Source organism: Poeciliopsis prolifica, unplaced genomic scaffold (assembly GCF_027474105.1).
Source record: "Poeciliopsis prolifica strain line A6 unplaced genomic scaffold, Auburn_PproV2 SCAFFOLD012, whole genome shotgun sequence".
NCBI lineage: Eukaryota > Metazoa > Chordata > Actinopteri > Cyprinodontiformes > Poeciliidae > Poeciliopsis > Poeciliopsis prolifica.
The window spans coordinates 14,162,804-14,183,499 of NW_026562387.1; the positions used below are offsets into that span (position 1 = coordinate 14,162,804).

The 20,696-nt window shown below is 38.4% G+C and overlaps 1 protein-coding gene across 1 annotated transcript; it reads left to right on the plus strand.

The window, feature by feature from the left end:
* Positions 1-9,848: 9,848 nt before the first annotated feature.
* Positions 9,849-12,315, plus strand: myca (MYC proto-oncogene, bHLH transcription factor a). The gene is made up of 3 exons (XM_055037631.1): positions 9,849-10,029; positions 10,313-11,003; positions 11,301-12,315. The coding sequence occupies exons 2-3, from the start codon at positions 10,346-10,348 to the stop codon at positions 11,933-11,935; spliced, it is 1,293 nt and encodes a 430-aa protein (XP_054893606.1). The 5' UTR covers positions 9,849-10,029; positions 10,313-10,345; the 3' UTR covers positions 11,936-12,315.
* Positions 12,316-20,696: the final 8,381 nt, after the last annotated feature.

Below are 20,696 nucleotides of genomic sequence, written 5' to 3' on the forward strand. Positions count from 1 at the left end.
TCCCGCTGCTGCCAAACCCGCAGGTGCGTGTGGCAGCACGGTGACATCAGACGCACGAGAGAGAGAGAAAGAGAGAGAGAGAGAGAGAGAGAGAGAGAGGCAGAGGCAGACAGGAGTCACCACACAGAAACAACTCTATTCCGGGAGAATACATACACCCACATTTTTCTCTTTATGCAAGCAATTCAACAAAAGCAGAGTAAACGCAGCCTTGCTGGCTAGTCTAAATTAAAGACTAAGTCAGCAGTTTGCACCTAAATATAATGTTTATAGTTCACACTGTACAGTACTTTGGTCCCATAAACATAATGTTACCTTTTGCCTACAGTCTCTCTGCTAACGATAAACAGAGCAGATCTAAACTGATTAAAGGTTTGTCAAAATCTGACACCTAGTGGACAGTAAAGGTAGTGTAAATATTTTGTGCAATTTTTCATAAGTATTATATTAAAGTCATATTACTATTACAGATATGATATCTTTTAGATTTTTATGATTCTTAATGTTAGCTGTATTATTTCTTATTGTTTATTAAGACCCAAAAATGTTTTATTTCCATTTTTAAATAACGTAGTAGTATTTAAACTGCATTTCTTTCCATAAATATCAAAATTATTATTATTATTATTATTATTATTATTATTATTATTATTATTATTATTATTATTATTAAGTCTTGTTTACCTTCATATTATTATACCTTACATTTAACATTTTATTATTAATTTTACAATTCATTATTTTGTTTTATACTTCATAAACATAACCTTCATGTATGATGAGAGAGACAAGACAGCTTTTCTATGGATATTTATTTTTTGTGCATAAAAAAATAAATATTTTTTTGAATATATTTATCAGAACAGATAACCATAAGTCACTGGTGGTGTATCAAAACATTTGATCTTGTTTTCTTGTTCAGAAAGTTTATAATTTGTGAGCAGCATAAACATGTGAAGCCTTTGTTTGGGTGATAAAGTTCACTTCTGAACGTGGGAACAGCTGCTTGACAAGAACAAAAGGAACCAAAACAAATCTTAACACATGGTCATATTGCCAGCCTTGTCTACAGGTTTCAATTATGGTCACCAACAACAGAGTTGTTTTTGCTTTTTTGTTTGTTTTCTTTTTACCAGATTCCCAAGTTCCTTTGTGTAATTTGTTTAAGCACTGATGGCTGTGAGAACTGACAGTAAAAGCTTCTTACACAATTTTCAGTCAAAACACAAACTTGTTGTGCCTTTGTCTGCTGCCTGAAGGAGGATCCGCTTTGCTTTTAATAAATGACACGACATTTTATGGAAAAACGCCTTGTTTAAAAAGATAATACCCACAAATTAACTTTGTGCGTTCAGTGTCTCAAAAAGGAATTGCATGTTGTTAAGCAGCTTTGTGGTTTTCTTGTAAAATAAAAACAACGTCTTAGAGCAGCCTAGTTAACAGGCAAAACCTATTTGCCTGGTGCTAGATTAGGCAGCTGGATATTATCTCAGTTTGCACTTGCATTTTAGTGTTTAAAAGTATTAAATGTCCTACAACTTTTAATATCTCTCAAGAAATGAGGTCTGAACTCCTCTGTGTGAAACTCTTATCATTGTCCATTGATAGTTGTTGTGGACTCATTAAAAGGCTTATATCCCAGGAATTTGTTTTTAATATTTGCACTTTTTCATTATTGTACCTTCAAGTAAATATATTCCACCCCTTGATGAGCCCAATCCACTTCTTCTTGAGAAATGATTAGAGTGAATGAATCTTCACTGAGAAAGAAGACATATTCTAACTCGTTGTTCTTGCATATATTATCAGTCAGGTAAAACAGCAGCTTGGCGTAGTATCTTAAATAAGACACTTCCTGGGGAATAAAACACTCAAACACAAACTCAGTACTGTCGGATGATCGTTCCAATGCAGCGATGAACAGTCAGGCCTCAACGTTGGAGAAAGTAAACAGCAGCTACACAAATAGACGACCCAACACAGGAGAGCAGCTACTTTAGCTACTTTGAGTCTAACCTCAGATTTCGTCTTTCTAACACCTACAGTACAGATATTATTGCCCAGGTAGTTTTACACCCATTCGTACCTTGTAACTGGTCACATGTTGGCATCTTTATGCTTCGTTCCAGCCTCAAAGACTCAAATGCTGAACTAAACTGAGGGTAGGTTGAGTATGTCATGTGACCCTATCAGTGACCATAGCAGCTCCAATAGTGTGATTGTTCTGGTTACAATTCATAAGCCTGCTATTTGCATGTTCAAAAATTAGCTTTTGGATGAAAGATGAAAAGAAATCCATTCGTTTTAGATTTAAGGACTGGGATTATTGCTGTGAAATTTTATTTAAAGAAAAAAAAAACTAAAAACTTAAGCTTTCAAATATTTATATTTTTGCCAAGAATTTCTTTTGATGCGTTTAATCTAAACTATATTTATAAATGTGTTTTTTAAAATGATCTTTAACATAATCTAGGGCATTTTATTGGAAATAAAGTTATTTGAAAATCATTGTTGAAACCCCAGGTATTTAAACGCCAACAATGGTGACAAGTACAGATTACATGCACATTTATTTAGGAAATCATGACATGACTTAATAAATCTGCACAATGTAAAATGTCTTCAGACGATGAGGAAAGAGTGGTCTGCCATCTAGTGGCCACACTGAGTCGTTACTGCACACCGCTTTTCCGGGGCAGGTCATTCTTGATCATGAATTATGTAAATAATCTTGGAGCGCCATTTTTTATTATGTTTCTGTCCAAGTGTGTATTTTTTTTATTATTATTATCATCTTTTTTCTGCTATTTGATTTGGTGAAGCTGATGTATCTGGTGCTGAATTTTTTGTTTAATTTTGTCCTTCACAAAGTATTTCAGTCAATAATTTAAAATAAAATGTTCAAATTTAAATAAGTGCATTTTAATTACTATAATTTTCAGCTTTCATGATCTCTTTTCTAAAAATATATGTAGATTTCCACATTTAAGATGCTATGCTTTATAAAAATATCCCTATACTCTACTGTAAACACAAGAGCCCTCTTCATCTGTCATATGTTGAGGCTCATATGGATATGTGAGTTTGACTGTTTTGTCACACTGTATATCCTTGATTATCATACAAATTCATCAAATTAATACATATTAAAGTAATTGATGCTTCAGAAAACCCAGGACTGATGAAAATCCTCCTAAAATAAATGCAAGAAAACCGGAATAAGTTGTTTTTTATGTTTCCTTTGACATCGGAGGTTCTTCAAATTCCTCTTCGTATGCCCCTTTTTTCCACATGGGCGACATTTAGTGTTCGCCTTCAAAAGTTCAGAGCACAAACAAAAACTTTTGACCTTTCGTTGTTGCAAAATCACTCTGTCCTCAGAAATATTTTCAGTATGCTTTCTTCTCTTCAGCTCATCCTACAGGTTTTCTGCAGGATTTGGGCCTGGAGATAAAGATGGCTATGGAATATGTTTAATTTTGTGTCTGTTGAACTACTTCTGGGTAAATTTGTCCATATGTTTTGTATTATTATGCAGGCAGAAATCATAAAAAAATACACAAAATACACATTTATATCAAGATACCAAGTACCTGTGTAATCTAAGACAATAATGACACTGTATAAATAAAGATAAATAGTTTTTAGTTTTTCTTTTGCTGCCTTGTAATGAGAAAGTTGAATATAGTTTTGAAACAAATTGTAAAGTTGGAAGAAAATTGGGGAAAGTAGTTGTTGAATGTGTGGAGCCCCCTAGTGAACACAGAGGATTATTATTTTTCTTTTTACATTCCCCAGTAATAACAGTGAATTGATCAATTTTCAAGAAGTTTTCTGCACCAAATAAGTAAGCATGTATAAAAACCACGTTTTAACTGAGGATCTTTGTATTTTAAGTTTATGATGACATGCACTCAATGACATTCTCAGGTACATTCACACAAAACTCACCTGGAGTATTTGCCTTGACACTCCACAAATATGCTTAATATTTGCCAATTTTCAAAAATAGTTTCCTTTTTCTAGAGAATAAATTCCTCATCTGAAGCTGTGGGGAAAAAATTACTCTCTTTCCTTCATTTTATCACAATTAAATGTAACAAATGATCAAACAATGTTTTGCAAACAGAAATTGTATTTTCAAATGATGATTTTAACTATTAATACAAAAAACCATCTCAGTTGAATTTATTTGACTAGACCACTTCAAAGGCTCATAATTATAGTGTTTGTGGAAAGAAACCCAAAAGGTTTCCCACAAGTCATAGTTAAAAATGCTAGGAAAATGTAGACAAACTTCTGATTTTGACAAAAAGTACAATAATCTCTGACGTATTCTTTCTCTCATTGAGGCATTTCCCAAATACAAATAATGTTGGTATTCTGACTGACCTGAAACGAGCCATTTAGTCTGATTTAACCTCAGTTGGTAAGAAACAGAAGTGTGTAATCATCTGGTTTCAACTACACACTGAATGACCTGGAAAAACTGAACTTTTCAATACTGCATTACTCAAACGCTGTTGTAAAGTGCCATAAATCATGAATTAGGAATTGAAACAATGTGAAACTGCAGCTGCTGCCTTTATGTTACGCTTCTCTTAACAACCCGTTGTTACCGCAATAAAACATTCAGTTTTTTTCCACAACAGAGCTCCAGAGAGGCTGAGATTTTTTCACCTTTCTTTCCAGCACAAAGGGAAATGAATCAAAGTGGAGAAGAATAAAAACACAAACCCATCACTCTGTTAACATGACCATGCCGTATATGTAAGCTGTCTCAGGCTTTGTCAATAACTGTCAGTTGTTACCATCAATAATTAATGACACAATTAGCTCTGGAGCAGGCCGATTGATCCGCCCAGCTCTGGGTTGTCCTCTCACTGACTGAAGCTGTGCAGCTATTGATCTTCCAGCTCTTCATGCTGACTCGTGTCTTGGCTGGATGAGGAGGAGTGTGGCCTTGATTTATCAATACGTCTCTGCTGATGTGTCCGCCTGCCTAACATCAGCATGTGTCCGTCTGGCTCTTCATTAAATGCTTTTATGTGCAGTGTATGCACAACTTGGTCAAACACCATCAGCGGTTTTGCAGTGGAGACAACTCTCCTGATGCTGGTGAAGGAAAAAAACGTCAATGACATGCAATGAATGTGGCTAACTGCAGAAGTTTAAGAACCATTTTTCTGATGTAAACAGTTGAATTTGAGATTAATTGTGACAGATTGTTGTGATTAAGTTGTAAACTGGAGAAGAAAGCAACATGCCAACCAAATCAAACCAAATTATCAGCCTGATTATCTTTAATCAGAACTAAAACACAAAAAATTACAATAATTTTCAACGATATAAATAAGTTGGAGGAAAATCCAAATTTATTGTTCTTGTGTCAAATAGTCTCAAATTTTTTCCTTGTATGTTAGATATTTTTTTAACATTTATTTCAGTGGCTCTAATCACTTTTTTCACACAGGACCATATAGGTTTTTTCACTTAGAAATAAACACTTCTATTTAAAAACTGCATTTTGCGTTTTTGAAGCTGTTGACAAATATTTATAAATTTGTTTGATATTGTGAAACACTGAACTGAAACACACATGCAAAAATATAGACAATCAGAATGGGGAAAACTTGTTTTTTTCTTTTCCCAAAGCATTAAGTTTAGAAAGCATACTCTTTGAAGCACAAATATTACGGATCGGTTTTTCCATCTTCGCTTGTCCGCCTATGGAAGTTCAATCAAGCGCTGGAAAATCTTCTGAAAGTTTTTTTCGCAGAAGTTTTTAAATATTTCCTATGCAGATATCAATCCTAAAAGTTTTGGTTTCTCATTTTGTCAGCAACTTCTCAGACCAAGTTGATGTAAAACTTCTGCTGCTGATGGACATTTTACCAAATAATACCCTTGTTTTGGTACCTTTGAGCTTGTGTTGATTAGTTTTTTGCAAGAACTTCAAATGTATTCATCTAGTTCCTCTATTTTAGAAATAATCTGAGTTCTTAGTTTCATCACAACCAGCCATTGAAATGAATAATTAAAATCCCAAAATAAACAGAAAAGTCACACCAATAATGAGTGCGTTTAAATGTCACTGGAGCTGTTTTTATAATCAAATAACAAAACTTTGGAACTGAGAAGAATGTAAAGATTTTGAGTATTTAAAAAAAATCCCAAAAATATGCATATCCTTAGATTTCATCACAGTCTTAACACGTGAGCAGATGTCAGCACAATGCCTGAAGGCTGAAATGTATTCGAAGCCACACAGCTTAGATCGTTAGATCTGTGGTCAGAAACAAAGGAAGTTCAGACCAGCAGCATCCGAGAGAAAGGGAACAAAGGAAGCTGTTTCTTCCAAAGTGTGCTGAACAAGCTGATGACTAATTCAACATTTGAGAAATCCAACTGCAGAATTAGTCTTGCATGTCCTGAAGAGTATCATCCAAGAAGGAGAATGTGCAGGTGGAGATTTGGAGGAAATTAGCTTCTCAGTTTAGTTTTTGAGTTTCTTCACTTGGTTTTCAAACATTCAAGCATCTGGTATCATCACTGTTAGATTTAGTGCCGCAAATGTGTTCCTGCAGGTGAAGAACTGCAGTCAGGTAGAGTGTGGCCTGAAAACTTCCCTTGTTAAAGTTTTCAGGCCATTAGATAGAAATTCTATCTAATCGATAGAATTTCTAATTCTATCGATTAGAAATCTTTCCCTTGGTAAAGATTTCTAATCGATAGTTTCATGTTTAATGTTTGTTTTTGTGTGGGTTTGGATTTAAATTTTAACACACTGTGATCCTAAAAAATACATTGCTACTTCATGTTCCTCTCTAGCAGACAAGTGAAAGTTTAGGGTCAAAACTCTTCATAACTTCTTTCAACTTGATAAAGACTCTGATTAAATAGTGCCATGATTCACTGTTGGTATGGCTTTCTTTAAGTTGGTGTGTTCTTTAATTTGGAGGTTAGAGATCATTGCCATCAGCACTGAGATGGAGCAAACGACCACACTGGGTCCCCACCTATCAGAGGAAACGATGCCAGTCCCTGTTAAAAGCCTTCCTCTGTGTCCCCAGGCACTGTGAAACACGGTAACGCAGGAAACATCCGGAGCTGATAACCAAAAGCGGCCACACCACTGAACCTGCCGGTTATGATCAATATCCTGCTCACAGCATCCCTCGACGAGGAAAGGAGAGGCGTGAGAGAGAGGGTTCCGAGGGCCGAGCAGCGAGGAAAGAAGATCTGCTTCAGTCTCGGTTTGGGGATTTCCTTCTCCTCTTTCTGATAACAAGAGAAACTCATGAAATTTATCTACAGTTTTGCTGAATTGGGATTCAAAAGTGTTAATGTCCTTAAATTAGTAGTTTGTTCAAATACCTTTTGATTCAGTTGCAGCATTCGGTCGCCAGTGGTTGGGGTGAACCTCCCACACAGTGATTTGACTATACTTATCTGCTTGCAACAGGTCTCTGAATTCATCTGATTGGAGACGTATCTTGTGCACAGCCCTCTGCAGAAAACCCAACAGTTTCCTGAGGAGAAACTTTTAACATTTCTCTCAGTCATGGAGGCTGTTGTTGGTGTGGCTGCACGCCTGGACTCTAGAAAATTAAAAAAATTCTTTATTTCCTTTTGGCTTGCATTTGTATATTTATTTATTCATGACTCTGTCCGCTTTACCAAGCTCCCAGTTGCATCTGAAGAGAACTAAACTTATATCATCATGGTTTGCTGTGGATATGGTGATGCTCAAAAATGTTTTTGTGCTAAACATATTGTGGCTCAAAGGTTTAAGATTGGGTTAAGGCAGACATTTTCCCAAATCTTAGTCTAATTGTGAAGCATCTTTGGAAGAAACTCTTCACTCTCTCTCTCTCTATTTTATCCAGTTACTACTTTATGTTTACTCAGTTACATTTAGTTGAGTAACTTTTTGGAAAAAAATTACTTGTAGGAGTATGTTTTGTTAAACTACTTTTTACTATAACTTGGATGATTTATTTATTTATTTATTTTTTATGAAGCACATCTGTAGTTTTTGCTAAAGTTTTATGAGGTTTATATTGAAAGAAAATAATATATGGGAAAATAATTTTCTAATTTTATTGTTTGAAACTATTGTCATTTTAAAATACTAAAATCCCCACATAACCTCTATGTTTCAGTCCATCTGAACTTTAATTATTAAATGATTGATCTTTGGATCTCAGTACTCAAGGAGCCACATGCAATTTTTGTTATTCTTCCTAGAGTAAATTTTTGGCCAGTTCCTTTTAAATTTTTTTTTTTTTTTTTGTAAAAATATGTTGAAGTAGTGCTACTTTTACTTGAGTACACTTTTTGGTTATTTGACCTAGTTCTGATGCTGAATAGCTACATCTTAAAATAATTTAATTCAGTAAAGTCATAGATTATTTCCTTAAATCACGAAGATAGTTTAAGTCCACTCCTCCTTCATGCAAATGCAATAAATGTTATACTGTAGTTAATGCATCAGTTGATTTTTCCACCCATTATCTGTGATCCTGCGCTCTTCCTATGCACCAGCAGAGGGCGGTCGAAGTCCGTAAAAACTCTCCTTAGTGCTCACTCGTCCGTCCAACTGCGGTGTGGGTCTGATTACTTTAATTGCTTCCTTCCTGTTTTTAACTGGTGCCAATCCCTCCGAGTTTTAGAGGATCGTCTTTCCTCTGGACGGCGGTAAATATTGAACACTTATTTCGAAGCTGTTGTTGCATGTTTGACATGCAGCCACAAACTGCAGGTAATCAGCGTTGTGGCAATCACCTGTTTCAGCTGGTTCAAGGCTGTCAGCTGCTGCACACACACACACACACACACCGAGGTGATCTGCTGCACCTGTGATCCTGCGAAACTGTTGTTTAAACGGCGCAAACATGACGCGTTTTGCGTCACTTTGATAGAAAAAGAAGAGGGAATTGCGCCTTTCTTTACACTAATGAGTTAAAATTTGTAAAAAAAAAATGAGTTGTGGGCTGATTATGTTAGACATCTACGTTTGAAAGTCTTTTCTGCCTCGCTTGCATATATTTTGAGTGCAGAAGCAGACTAAAATGTAAAAAGTAATTCTGACTTGTTCGACTCAGTAACAGAGAGAAGTAGTAATTATGAGGAATTTATGTCTGAATTATTGGGAAGCCAAGTCAGAAGATTGAGAACCAAATAAAAAAATATATATTTAAAAAGGTCAAAACTCCAAAAATTACGTGCAGCAATAATCAAAATTATAAGAACAAATTGACAGATTCCTAAATCGCCATCGTGCAACAATTCGGAAAATTATTATCATTATTATTGTTATTATTATTATTACTATATATTTTCTTTGCAAATTTCACCTCCAACCAACCACCTGATTCTGCATAAACCCAGAATTCGCCAGATTTCCTGCCAGGACGAAGATGAGTTGATGGACATTTTGTGGACCTGCGTTGAAAATCTGCAGAGAAAATATAATGGTGCCCAGTCCTGACATAACGACCTGTCATTACTACCGTCTGTTAGTATTTTTGTGGGTCGTCAACACTACTATGACCCCTCCCACTCCCACAATAACTAGACCCAGTCTTAATCCTGAAAGAACGAAACATATTGCAGCCAAAAACTACATTTGCCGTTCGCATTGTGTCTTGTGGGAAGGAGTGAAGCCTTGTCGAGTGCAAATTACTTTAGGTTTTGTAAAAGCGTCAAATAAAACCGGGTCGTGGCGCATTTTCGTCGCCGGTCATCGTTTCGCGGGAAAAACTGGCGGAAGGATCTCAGACGGAGTGATGCGGCCGCTTAAATAAGCAGCTGCAGAACGCGCAGTTGCTAGTATCACGCTACTTTGAAGGCGCTGTGGGTCGTCCAGTTCAAGTCGCGTCTGTACGTATGGTTCATTACGTACCCACTACGCTGAGCTTTACGACGCCCTCCGTGGAAGGATTTAATGTCACAGCCGTCGTGGAATAACTTTCCTGCACGCTGTTTTTTAGACCCTCTTTTCGCCCACTGTGTGAAATCTGAAAGGTAAGGATGAGTGAGGATCTGCAGAGTTGTCATTGCGAAAGCCGGGGTTCCCCCTCCGGCTTTAGTACTTATTTTACTAACTGGTTCTAGTTTCTGCATGCACCTGCTGCAGCAGCACCTGTGCATGCATGCAACGCGTGCACTCGCACACACAGGGGTCAGTGTTTTGGAGTGACCATGTGATGTTGCACACACTCTTAGAGGATCGGAGCCAAACAGCTGTTTGCTGCTACAAACCTAACCTGTATTTTGCTCTTCTTCTTCTTCTTGTTTTTTCCGCCAGCTTCGCAATAAGGAGAGCCCCATAACAGGAATCATGCCGCTGAATTCAGTTTTGGCGAGTAAGAATTACGATTACGACTACGACTCCCTGCAGCCCTTTTTCTACTATGACAACGAGGAGGAGGACTTCTACCCGGAGCAGCCGCAGCCTCCGGCGCCGAGCGAAGACATCTGGAAGAAATTCGAGCTCCTCCCGACCCCTCCCCTCTCCCCGAGCCGCCGGCCGTCCCTGTCCAGTCTCTTCCCTTCCACCGCCGACCAGCTGGAGATGGTCACCGAGTTCCTCGGCGACGACGTGGTCAACCAGAGCATCATCTGCGACGCAGACTACTCGCAGACCTTCCTCAAGTCCATCATCATCCAGGACTGCATGTGGAGCGGCTTCTCGGCGGCGGCCAAGCTGAAGAAGGTGGTGTCTGAGCGGCTGGCCTCGCTGCAAGCCGCGCGGAAAGACGCAGCCGCCGCTGTTGCAGCCGGTTCAGTGGACCCGGCTGCGGGTGCTGCGTGGAGGATGAACAGCAGCTACCTGCAGGATCTGAACACGTCCGCGTCGGAGTGCATTGATCCGTCTGTGGTTTTTCCTTACCCGGTGGCGGAGACGCCCAAGCAGACTGCAGGGACGGTGCGCAGCAAGGATCTGGGGCTGGACACGCCGCCCAACAGCGGGAGCAGCAGCAGTTGTAGTGACTCAGGTAAGCTGAATGGGCGCTGCGCTAGAGGGGGCGCCAAAATGATGGCGTTTTCTGTATATAAGTGGAGTTTATGCAGTGAACCCCCCCCCCCCCACCACCACCACCTCCCCCACCCCCCTTCCACCCCTCCACCTCTTCTGGTTGGTGACTGGAATGTCTGCATTCACCTCAGAAAGTACTGAGATGTGCCCCTGGGCATGCATCATGCAGACACACCCCTCTCCAGAGCATGGCTGCTGATTTAAATTTAAAGAGTTGCATGTTGTGATTAATGTTTTTGTATTCTTTTTTGTGTAGAAGAAGATGATGAGGATGAAGAAGATCAGGAAGAGGAGGAGGAGGAAGAAGATGAGGAAATTGACGTGGTCACCGTAGAGAAAAGGCACGCGGTGAAACGGTGCGACCCCAGCCCGCTGGAGAGCCGGCACGCAAGCCCACTGGTGCTGAAGAGATGCCACGTCTCCACTCACCAGCATAATTATGCCGCCCATCCATCCATGAGGCACGAGCAGCCGGCTGTCAAGAGGCTGAAGCTGGACAGCAGCAGCATCACCACAGCAGCAGCAGCAGGAGGAGGAGGAGTGAGCGGAGGGAGCTCCAGCAGAGTCCTCAAACAAATAAGCAGCAACCGCAAGTGTTCGAGCCCGCGGACGTCTGACACCGAGGACTACGACAAGAGAAGGACTCACAACGTGCTGGAGCGCCAGAGGAGGAACGAGCTCAAGCTGAGCTTCTTCGCCCTGCGAGACGAGATCCCAGAGGTGGCCAACAACGAGAAGGCGGCCAAGGTGGTGATCCTGAAGAAGGCGACAGAGTGCATCTACAGCATGCAGTCAGACGAACAGAGACTCCTGTCATTCAAGGAGCAGCTGAGGAGGAAAAGTGAACGTTTAAAGCAGAGACTTGCACAGCTAGAGGGTTCTCGTGTTTAAAAGATAACATTTAAGACTTGTTTTTCTTTTTTTTTTGTTATGAAAGTTCAAGAATTGATGTACAGTTGTTGCATGCAGATGTTCGATGGGTTGAATTGTTTGGAATCTTTGATTTCAATGTTTAAACTGCCTCAACTGAAGTTATGGGTGGATAAAATATTTAAAAGTTTATTTTTATTAATAAAATGTTTAAAATGGGTCTGTCCTGTTCACAGACGGCTCAAAGTAAAATATAAATTTTTATGTTTTTGTAAATAGGTAATATTTCTTAAGAAAATGTATTTTTCAATTGCAAATGTCTGGTTGACACACTTTTTTTTGTTTTCTTTTGCAAAATGTTCTTTGATCTCTTTTGAATTATAAAAAAATGTTTTCTTGAATTTGCCTCTTTTGTGTTGCACTAAACATCCAGGTGTAAACAAGAATGAAAAGTAGGTAGATCTGCATACAGGAGCCTTTACATCTGAGCTGGACAGATATTTGGGTGTGGTGATATTCAGGATACGCAAGTGATCTTTATCTAAAGGGAGCGAGCAGCTCATGAAAGGTGACAGTACTTTAATCTGAATTGTTTTTCAGTTAAAATGTTAAATTTGATAACTTCTAAAACATTTTTGAGCAAGGAATTCAAAGTGTGAACTGCATGTGAAGGGCTTAATATCTTTATTAAATACACAAAATTGTAGAGAAATAGTGACATTTTTCTTAAATATGCCATAAAATTTTGTGCACACTCTTTGAAAATGTGCTCAGATTCTGTAACTAAGTAAACATGTGTAAATAAATTTTAAAATAGCCTAAAATATTAGATTGAAAAATCATTTTTGAGATTTAGATCAAACACTGCTTGAACTTACACAATATTTCCATTGAAAATAGCAAAATTTAGATAAAAAAAATATTTCACATGTTAAAGTGAAATATTTCTATATTTCTAAAATATTTCACTCAGCATCACTCGGTACAGTGATGCATTTCTTATAGTTGATCAATAAAATAAAACTTTATGCCTAATTTTCACGTAGAAACGTCGGTTCCACCTGTACGTCACACCTGACTCGACGTCAGTCTGTCCCTCGAGCTGTTTTTCCAGTCTCGTCGTGACGTCACGCGCCCTATCCCAGCTCACTCTGTGAGCGCGTGGTCCTGGTCGCGAGCACATGGAAGTGAGCTCGAGTTGAGACGCGCCTCCGACCATCACCATCGTGCAAACATTAATAATAATAATAATAAAAACGGAATATGACCACAAAGATGGAGCCTCAGAAGCTGAGACACAGCAGCGGGTTTTAAAACTAAATCTTCTTCTAAGATGCACGAGCAGGTAAAGCTGGTTTATCTTTCATGTCTGCATCTTGTAAACTTCGTATGAAGCGGTTTCTGGGAGCATAGAAACCGCATGGAGGATTTTATAAACCGAGAATGTGACTCTCTCTACCTGCGTGCAGCGATTGTTCTCAGGAGGATTGTTGTGCTCGGCTTGCTCCGTCTCTATTGTCTGATCAACTCCTGGTCATGCTGCAGAGTTTGGAGCTCAGGCTATTTAAAACATGCTGTTTTCAGATTTATTCCGTTTTTATGCTCGGCATGACAGGATTTAACAAAGAGAAATGCTTGTGCTGCTTTCAACCATGGCTTTGTTTCTGCTGTTGCTGTGCAGCACAGTTCAGGATCATAACAAAAGATGACAATAGGCATCAGTGAGTGCTATGTGGAAATGCACATGTGTCTCGAATCCTCAGGTTTTCTTTATGGGTCGCATAAACCTTCCATGCTGCAAGCACAGATCTTAGAAAGTGCATTTTTAAACCATGTTTGGGAATATGTGTTGTAAAAAAAAAAAAACAGTCCAACGGGATGGGGTGTAGCCTCAGTCAGACACGACAGCAGGGGTGTCTCCAGAAAGTTTTGACATGGTGGCCAGATGGTGGTCTTGGTGTGGAGCTCCAAAACAAAACCTCTGGAGAAGTGTTTCTATTGTCTATAGGGAAGAATATGTGACATTAACCAATTAATGTAGATGAATAAATTAATACATTACATACATGCAACAGTGGATCACCAGTATTTGCAGAGATTAGGGAGCACAGTCACCTGCAAATACCTAACATTCACAAATACTTGAGACCCTGTTTGAAAATGCTCATTAAAGCTTAATTTAATAGTTCAAACAAATCAAAATGAGCTTAATTTGTATTAATAAGCACCACACCTTAGGACTGTGGCAGAAGCTACAATCCACGGTCTAATTTAACTCTACTCTTTTTGGTACAACCAATCAGGATCAAGGAAAGGAAATGGTACTCCTGTACTGGCTGCTTTGCAAATGCCAACCAATAGCGTGTCAGCCAGCATTGCAGGAGATCATTGTGTATTTAAAATGCTGTGGAGATTTTGTGTATCCTTCTCCTGACTGATGCCTTTGTACAGTGAAATCCTTTTGACCATTTCTAACATCTGCAAACTGACGGAAATGAACAAATATGAGGAAAATCCTACTAGAACAGCTGAACTTCATTGACGTTTCTTTCGATTCTCTAGAATTGATGGCAGGTGTTAACTCAAGAAAGCTGAAACAGGATAGAATTATTTTGAAATAAATGGTCAGTTATTGGTTGCTTCAAGCTACTAAAGAAAGTTCCACAATCATTTGGTCCAATGAAACACCAATTTTAAATAAAAAGTTTCCATTTGAATATTAAAAATAACAGAAGTTATTATATCTCCCTCCGCGGCCACAAAAGATGTACGTTTCAGCTAGCGAGATGCTAAAGCTCACAAAGAGTAGTGCGGATATTGGGACGATGCAAGATGTTTATCTGATGTCATGCAGCCCTGCCTTGCAGCCCACTCTAGAGCAGTAAGCTGTATTTTGGATGTAAAGTAAGTAATACATTTTTCTATCCTGGTTACAACTGCCATTTCAAACCACATTTCTGTGGCCAAATTTTCAGCATATAACCAGTTCCTGCTCCACTAAAAATACATGCACTGAGGTTTAGCCCAATTCTGTCAAACACTTAGGTAAGGTAAGGTGATTTTATTTATATGTCACATTTTCAGCAATAAGGCAGTTCAAAAGTACTTAATGTAACCTTCTTTCAATTGCAGATAAAAACTAAAATAAATAAATATATGGCCAAAGTCTTGATCAGTTTCACTGGCTTACAAATCACAAGTTGGTTAAGGAGAAATAAACCGGAATCAGACGGTGAGTGGTTGAATTGTTCTTACTGTCCTGCAGTTTGAATTTCTGTCAGATGTGTCAATTCCTCCACACATCAAAATATAACCTTATGTTTTTTACTGTAAAGCAGACAGTTTCTTATGCTAATTTGATGGTGTTCATCTACTTTTTATGAATCGGTCCATGAATGAATCCGCTTCCCAACTAATTCCTCTGGATTTGTGTTGTCTTTGCTACCTGATACTTTAGATTTCGAATCTTGTTTCAATCAGGCAACGATCAGCCTGGAGCGATCAAACAAGCTCTGCAGAGGGCTTGTTTGTTTGTTTTGTTTTGTTTTTACCATGATTACCTTTTGGTAACTTGAACCAGTTTTCTCCCTATTCCTTTCCCTTCAAAGTAATTGGGCTGTTTCTAGTGTTTTCAAATATTAATATTAGAAAACATAGTGAAGGAAATGTCAGGAATTGTTTCTCTTTTAAAGCTTTGCAGCATATTGTCTGTTTTGTGGGATGCTAAAATTGCTTAATTAACACAAAGTGTGTTTTATGATGATCTCATGTTTTGTAAGATTTTGAATAGATAAGAATTATCCAGTAGAATCTTTTCATATGCTAAGTATTTAAACTGATTTGCATAGATCATCTTGTTCCAAGAAAAACAAAGAGCTAATTCCCTATTGTAAACATCCTGAATGTGTTTTAGGAATCCCCAAACATTAGTATAAAGAGTCACTACCTCCATTTCCAAAGCTGCATCTGCACCAGATTTGGAAACAACTGTTGCATCAGAAATGGATTAAAACCTTTATGTCTACAGCAGATTCACTTTTGTGTCATCCAGATGGCCTTCAACGTGTCAACCGTCCTGCAGAGTTTTTCTTTATTGTAATTTAGCAAAACAAAGAGAGATTTAACAGATTGTCTTCAATATCCAACGACTCTATGGACACATAAAGAGCTAGAGCTTATTCAAACTGAATATGGACTTTTGCAGTCAGAAGAAATGATTAAACTACAACAAACATACATTAATCATGGAAAAAAGTACCAGAGTGGCTTATTTGTGTTATTAAAAAGTAAAAAATCTTGGAAGTTGTGGCTAATATATTAATAAATCTGCAACTGTTTATCTTATTTTACATTTGGAATATTGCAAATAAAAGTGCAAGACCAAGACATCGACAACAATCCTTAAAGTCCTGCTTACAATTAAAGTCTTGCAACTTGAAATATAAGATCTGCGTGATTTCCAGGAAACGTTCAGGAAGCTGAATTCCTCGCCGCAGTGATACATACTTAGAGGCTCGAGGACACAGAGGTCTGCACTTATGTAATCTGACTGTATTTTTTCCATCCTGGAAGCTGGAATAGATTAAAGCATCTGATCTTCCTTAAACGTGTCTGCCAGCTGAATCTTTTCGCTCATTTTGCAGCATCGTTTTATAGAACAACTTCACGCCCTGCTTCACTTCGTGTGCTATCTGTCTCTGTGTCGTAAGTCAATGGGGATGAACCTGCTGCTCGCTGCCAGCTTCAAGTCTGGCTTGGGAATGTGAGACTTTTCAGGAATATGCTGCCACGTGGTTTGGACGGAGGAGGTCCACATGCTCTGCATCTTGTGGTTCTGCAGCGGTTTTTAAACATTTAGCAGAAAAACAGTTTTTGAGATGTCTTATTTAGTGTTTAGATGTTTATGTTCATTATTGTACGGTATTTTAGGTGCCTACCAATACATTAGAATATGTTAAACAAGTTTATTTCAGTAATGAAATGCAAAAAATGAAACTTAGATACATATAGTTATATATTTATTTATTAGCTTTTAGAGCTAATCAAAGTACAACAATCAGCTGCATTTTATATAGTACATAGAAATTTGGTCGCACTGAAAAGTTAAGTTCAGTTTATTTCTACAGCATATTTCAGCAACAAAGCAGTTCAAAGTGCTTTACATCATAAAAACACCACAATTATCAATTATAAAACAATAAATAAACATTACATTTAGTCAAATATCATTAAAATCATCAGAAAAATATGTTGATCAACATTCTATTTACTGCTAATCAAAGGCCATTATAGACCCATGGGTTTTTAGCCTTGATTTAAAGGAGTTTCAGTATTTCAGCTGCTTTGCAGTTTTCTGGAAGTTTGTTCCAGATCCGTGCTGCACAGAAGCTGCAGCCATGTTTTGTTCTGGTTCTGGGAATGCAGAGCAGACCAGAACCAGAATGTTGATACAACAGCAGCAGATATTTAATGTACTTTGGTGCTAAGCCATTCAATGATTTACAAATCATTGAATGGCTTTAAATCGAGGATTTATAAATTTTAAGGTCTATTTGCTGACCTACAGGAATCCAGTGTAGTGACTTTAGAAATGTGATGTGCTCTGTCTTCCTGGCTTTAATAATGTTATCGGAAGCCAAAACGAGAACCCACTCCATTGGACCAGAACCTAAATGGGGAAGTTCAGTGTTTTGGTCCAACAGTACAGACGACCGCTCCTCAAAACTATTCAACCTGCTCTCTGGCTTAAAAACCGACTTGTTAGTTGAGTAGTTTGGGTAGATTTTTGCATAAACAAACACACCCAAGACATTCTGACAGTGGCTCTGCATGTAGAAGGTTGGAAAGGTTTGCCTGGGGGACAGCATAAGGCGGAGAACAAAATGATGCGGTTTTTGTCGCATGCTGCTGCTGGCCTGGTTCTTTAATGGTAGGACTATTTTGTCTTTGTCTTCAACTGACTTTGATGTAGCACCTTGCCGTTGTACTAGTGTAACATCACCATTTTTGGGATGGATTGAACTAAGTGTGACACACACATCCAGAAGCACCCACATTTCAGCTCTACACTAGGAAAATACTGTGAAATCCTTGCTGGTCTGGCTCTTTCTCTCAGTCTACAGATTCCACAAACAAGGAACATATCTAAAATAAGAGTACACTAAACCATTTATAAGACCTATCAGATTTATCCCCTAATGACCTAAAAATGAAATATAGTTTAAAAGTCCAGAGGATTCTACATTAATTTCCCGCAACAACAGTCTTCTCAGGGTTGCAGATTTTAAGAATACTTAGCCTAAAGCGCAGTAACAATTGAATGTCATGGATAACTGCAGAAGGCGTTGATTTTGGGAAAAAAAGCTAATTATACCTAGCAAAATGAACAGAAGGTGGAGAAAAGCGTGTAGCGTGTCCCCCCTAAGGTCTGCACACATTCTGCAAACACGGAGAAATGTGTTCTTCTAATCAAGGTAGAAGAATAAGGACTATAAAAAGAATAAAGTCCTTTCTGAGCAGGACATTTCATACTTCACAAGAACCCGAGTGCAGAACTCCTGGGAATACCTGCAGCATTTATTGGTCATAACCGTGCCCACTCGTAACATCTGACCAAACACACACTCATCAAACAGAACAAAAGATAAAAGCTCTGAACACGGTTCGAGAATAAGCAAGAGCAGAGGGACATTGGAGGGCGCAAATAAAATTGAGACCAAAGCAACAAACTGAAGACTTTTGTCATCCAGTTTTTGATAGAGAGGAAATAAAGAAAACAATTAAATTATGCAAATGTAAATTATTGAGCTTGTTTTAATTTATCATGCAATTAATTGATTTATTGCTTCTTGCAACATGCTTAGCGACAAAGTATTTAGATATTCTGTACAAAATATCCACTAAAAAGGAAATTTTCTGCAAATATTTCATGGTTACGTTCCCCAGAAAAAATCAGATGCTGAACTGCAAATAGGCGGGGGTCCACTGTAAAACTCGACATGCTGGGTGTTTTCATCCTGTAACTGCTTGATCCTCTTCTTTTTGCTCCCTGCAAGAATCCTGACACAGCTCATGCCTCAGAATGACACGCAGCTTTAAACACTGTGTTTGGTCTGAGTTCAGTCAGTGAAGAGGAAACATGATCCCCTCAGACAGCGGTGCTGCTCAACAGGAATGAGGAGGGGGTGTAGACCGAAGGAGGACAAAGTGAGAAAAACGAGGTCCAACCCAGGTTCCCAGGTTGTCCGGGAGAGATGAGTCACAATCTGCAGCCGGCGTGTTGGATTTTCTCGCTGTCGGTCCAGATCAGGCATGCAGGGAGGAGAACAGACACAAACTGTTTAACTGACCTACATTTTATGTTTATGTGTCCTGCCACTGTGCAAGCGTGAGGGCTGGCGGTTGAAACAAAACATGCCCGCACGTTTATTAGGCCAATTTCCATACTCCCCTATGGAGCTGACAGCGAAGGAGGAGCTCGAGATGGATGGACCTCCTTTGTTGTTTTTATCCACATCAGTGAAAGGGTGACACCCAGGTGTTGCAATGATGCCAAACATGATAAGAGTTTCAGAGCTCCTCCAGAGTGTTGATGTAAGATTAGATCCTAGGTGGAAGTTGTAAAAATTCCTGCTTTGTCAAAGTTCTTTCATATCTTCCGGTCTTGCGACACTTTATGGTGCCTGATGCGTTTGAAGGAGTGGAAGGACTGCAGAGTAATAATAAAACCACTGTTCTAACAGAGGCATGGCCTGAAACTTTTTTCTGCTATTAATTGGAATTAGTGTGCATCCTCAATGTATCTTAAATTTGTCAAATATTCCAAAATCTCGTTTCATATGTAGCTTTACAGTTCGTGGAATAGAAAGATGTCCTTTTTATAACCTATAAGAGTCAAATCCTTGTACTCGTGGATGGAAAAGAATATAAATACTTTTTATTGTTCCATTGGGGAAATTTTGGTGCAATAGCTGCAAGGCATGTAAATTCAAACAAATATTAAAATATATAAAAACAAAATTATGGATAAGACAAAGTGCAGTTATGCCAAAATTACAACATAAAATATTGGGGAGTAATTAAAAGGCACAACTCCGTTCCAAAGGAATGTGCATCTGAGAAGATTTAGTGAAAAAATTTACAAATTGTGCTTGTATTTGGGTATTAAAAGCAGGCAATTAACATAAAACTGTTCAAACAACAGCGATGTACAAAAATCCGTATGGAAACACATTAATCTGTTGGGAGCAATAATGGTTATAAAATCTATCACTTGTTGGGAGGAAGGATCTACAATAATGCTTCTTTGTTCACATGGGATGCAGCAGTCTGTCACTGTAGGAGTTCTTCAGTGCAGCAACAGCTTCATACATGGGGTGGTAGACTGCCCCCTGCAGTCCAAAACACCTCAGCCTTCTCAGCAGGTAGAGTCTGCTGTGACCCTTCCTGTAAGAAGTGTAAAGAACCAAAGGCAGAGAGAGAATTAGGAAGTTCAAACCATCTTATCCACCAATAATAATTTATTTATATGCATTTTCAACCAAATAAAATCAGGTAATTCAAAGTGTTGTGAAATAACAAACAAGCAAAAACAATTACAAACAGCAGTTTATGATATTCCAGTTATTATTAATCACAGGCAACTTTGAACAAATGGAAACTGTGTGTTTCAGCAGTTTTCTGGAAAATTACTGTGGAAAATAACCTCTGCTGCCCAGATGTGTTAGAATGTCATGGTATTTATAAGATTTTCATACAGCAACAGTCTCTAGTCAGAAGCCTC

What these genes read in the sequence shown, in the direction of transcription:
- myca (XM_055037631.1), top strand. Translation starts at nt 10,346, where the DNA reads ATGCCGCTGAATTCAGTTTTGGCGAGTAAGAATTACGATTACGACTAC. An exon ending in CAGCAGTTGTAGTGACTCAG is followed by an intron (nt 11,004 to 11,300) that starts GTAAGCTGAATG and finishes TTTTTTGTGTAG; the next exon opens with AAGAAGATGATGAGGATGAA.